Here is a 2,818-nt window from a genome sequence, read left to right as displayed (position 1 = left end):
ACACTACACCTGTTTTGTTGATCAATTCTGGCCGCCTTTTCTGTTTGATGATATTACTCAATTTGTTTACTCGATGGCAATACACTTTTGAATCAATTGTTAAATTGTCTGGTAAAAGCTCCCAAGAAAAAAAATTACCTTAAAATCCCATCAAAGAGAGCATCTCTCTTTAAGAATATGTGGAACCCATATATTGAGCTTTGAAACAAAACCAATTTGTTTCAATTAATCATAAACAGTTCAATTCAACAAATTTAATCTCTTAGTGATTTCACATGTTGTTATTTGGCAGTTTGCTTCAATCAGTATCTTTATTTTGTTGTCATTGGCTTCAACTGGCCATCCAGAATGTGGTGCAACTTCAATATTGAAATTGCCAAAACGAAATTTTGTAAGCCAGTTTTGGCACTGTCATTCTGTCAATACATCTTCTCCATACACATCACACAATTTTTTTCTCGCTTGAACAGCATTCTTACCTTTTTGGTAATAAAAGAGCAAAATATGCCGAAAATGCTGCTTTCGGTCTTCCATATTTGATAAGATACAAAAAATAAACAATTGCACAAAATCTAACAAAATTTTTTACAAATAAGCCTTAAAATGCTAGCTGTCAAAATATATAATGATAATACAGTTTAAAATGAAAATGGTGGGAAAAATACAACTAATCCATCTAGTGGTAAAAAAAACGAAATTACTTTCTAAACAACCCAATACAATGAGCATTAGTTAGCCTTAATTATTATTATAGTAAAGGATGCAAATTCATCAACTCTTTGTAGAACTTTTAGAATTTACAAAATATTGTTTCATGATACACTTGATAATGAAACATATATCTTGTAAATTAGACAAATTAATTCTTGATAGAATTGAATTTATCCTTCTATTCTAGGAACCTAAGGTCCCTTTCACTATTCTAAAAATAAAGGAAACTTAATTATACAGTAATATACAGCTTTACATATGAATATAGTTTAATGTACTTAAATTACGATAATTTTATTTATTTTAAAAGAAAGAATAAATTATAGTTATATTTACCAGGTGATCCTTGAGGTCCCTGTTTTCCAGGTAAACCAGGAGGACCTGGCAAGCCACGTTCACCTTTAAGACCAGTTAAACCAGGTTCTCCACTATCACCTTTCAAACCAGGAAAACCATCTCTACCACTCGCACCTGGCGGACCAGGAAAACCTGCATCACCTTTTTCTCCTGGGAAACCAGGTGGTCCTGGTTCACCTGGTATTCCTTGTTTTCCAGGCAACCCTGGAAAGCCTGCTTCTCCTAAATTCAAGAAGAAAGAAAAGAAAAAAAAACATAAAATAATTATAACATACATTGCCAAATAAATTCTAAATATTTGAACTAAACAACTATAATTTCAAGCACCTGTGTTTAATCTTCTGTTGGGTACAATATAAAATTGTAAAGATTTTGGCACAATGTATCAAAATGATTACTTTTTAAGTTTTGATTATTAAGCAAATACTTATGAATTCTTACAATAAATTAGAAATAATAATATTTCTGATGTATTGTTTAGTTCGAAATCATTATCATTATTACAAAACAATAAAAAATTCAAATTAACAAATTAATCTTTATTACTGTATTTTCATTCTACTCTTATATACTTTTTCTATTTTTCCATGAAAAAATAAAAAACAAGTATAAAATTGATTTATCTCTATTTTCATATTGCACAAAGAATTTTCTGTTTACAAAATATTTATTATGATTATACAGTAGAGCGTCGATTTTCCGAAAGTCAGTCATCCGAAACGTCAGTCATCCGAAAGAATTCCAGTCAGCAAATTTAAATTTTCNCGATTATTATTTTAAAAAAATTTTTGTTAGGCTTAACATTGACGAAAATTCAACTCAAAGCGACACGCAACGGAGAAAAATTTCGACATCGGATACGTTAAACTATTTTTTCGTACGTAAATCAGTTATCTGAAATATCAGTTATCCGGACAACCCCAGTCCCCAATTGATTTGGAAAATCGACGCTCTACTGTATTTATATACACATGTTTTACATTGAAAAACTTTCTCTGTGCAATAAACAAATTGCCATTTTATGTTTTTGCATTCATATTTTGTTAAGTAGCTTTTTATTTAGTGATACATTACAATCATTACATCCTTTCCTTTTTTTTTTTTTTTTTTAGCATTCAGTATTATTCATTTCTTTAATTAATATTGGTTTGCATTGCTTGTAATACAGTACCAATTTCTAAGCAGTGGTTTTACAGGATCTTAATACTAAAGAGTAATTAATCTAAATACTATTTCTTGAATTCATTGTACAGTACAAACCAAAAAACCAGGCAATATTTTAAATTTTCAGTATATAGTGGAAAGAAGGAAAATATATAAAAATGATTTAAAAAAGGAGATTACTGTTTATTTTGAAGGTTTTTCAAATTTTAAGAATTAAATTTACCATCAAGAATGAGAGAATTAAGCTACTGAAAAGCAGGCATGACTACAAGTTTTCATTAAGAATGCCCAAATTAAAGTGCACAGGGCTTTGACATTAATAATGGTTTATGTCAAGGAGATACTCTCCATTCAATTTAATATTTGTTTGATAGAGTAATGAAAGATGCTAATATTAATCTGAAAGATTATTCATCTTTGATGGATCCCTACAATTGATGAAATATGTAAATGATCAGAGGTGGATTAAGATCAATTGAGGCCACAGGCGCAGAAGAAAATATTGGGCCCCTTAACAAAAAAGAGAGAGAGAGAGAGACAGGGAAAATAAAAATACATATTAACCATATTTCTAAATAAATAAAAA

General features: G+C 29.4%; 1 protein-coding gene across 1 annotated transcript; it reads right to left on the bottom strand.

Moving 5' to 3' along the window:
- Positions 1-994: 994 nt before the first annotated feature.
- LOC111617474 (collagen alpha-1(XII) chain-like) lies at positions 995-1,290 on the bottom strand (the record flags this gene model as incomplete). Its single annotated transcript, XM_023358755.1, has 1 exon — positions 995-1,290. A coding segment is annotated over one exon (281 nt), but the record flags the coding sequence as incomplete, so codon positions are not given.
- Positions 1,291-2,818: the final 1,528 nt, after the last annotated feature.

This window comes from Centruroides sculpturatus, unplaced genomic scaffold, assembly GCF_000671375.1.
Source record: "Centruroides sculpturatus isolate CEXI.00-Female unplaced genomic scaffold, Cexi_2.0 scaffold6265, whole genome shotgun sequence".
NCBI classification, from domain to species: domain Eukaryota; kingdom Metazoa; phylum Arthropoda; class Arachnida; order Scorpiones; family Buthidae; genus Centruroides; species Centruroides sculpturatus.
The sequence above is the reverse complement of the archived record's forward strand: the minus strand, read 5'-3'. Positions and strand labels throughout refer to the sequence as shown.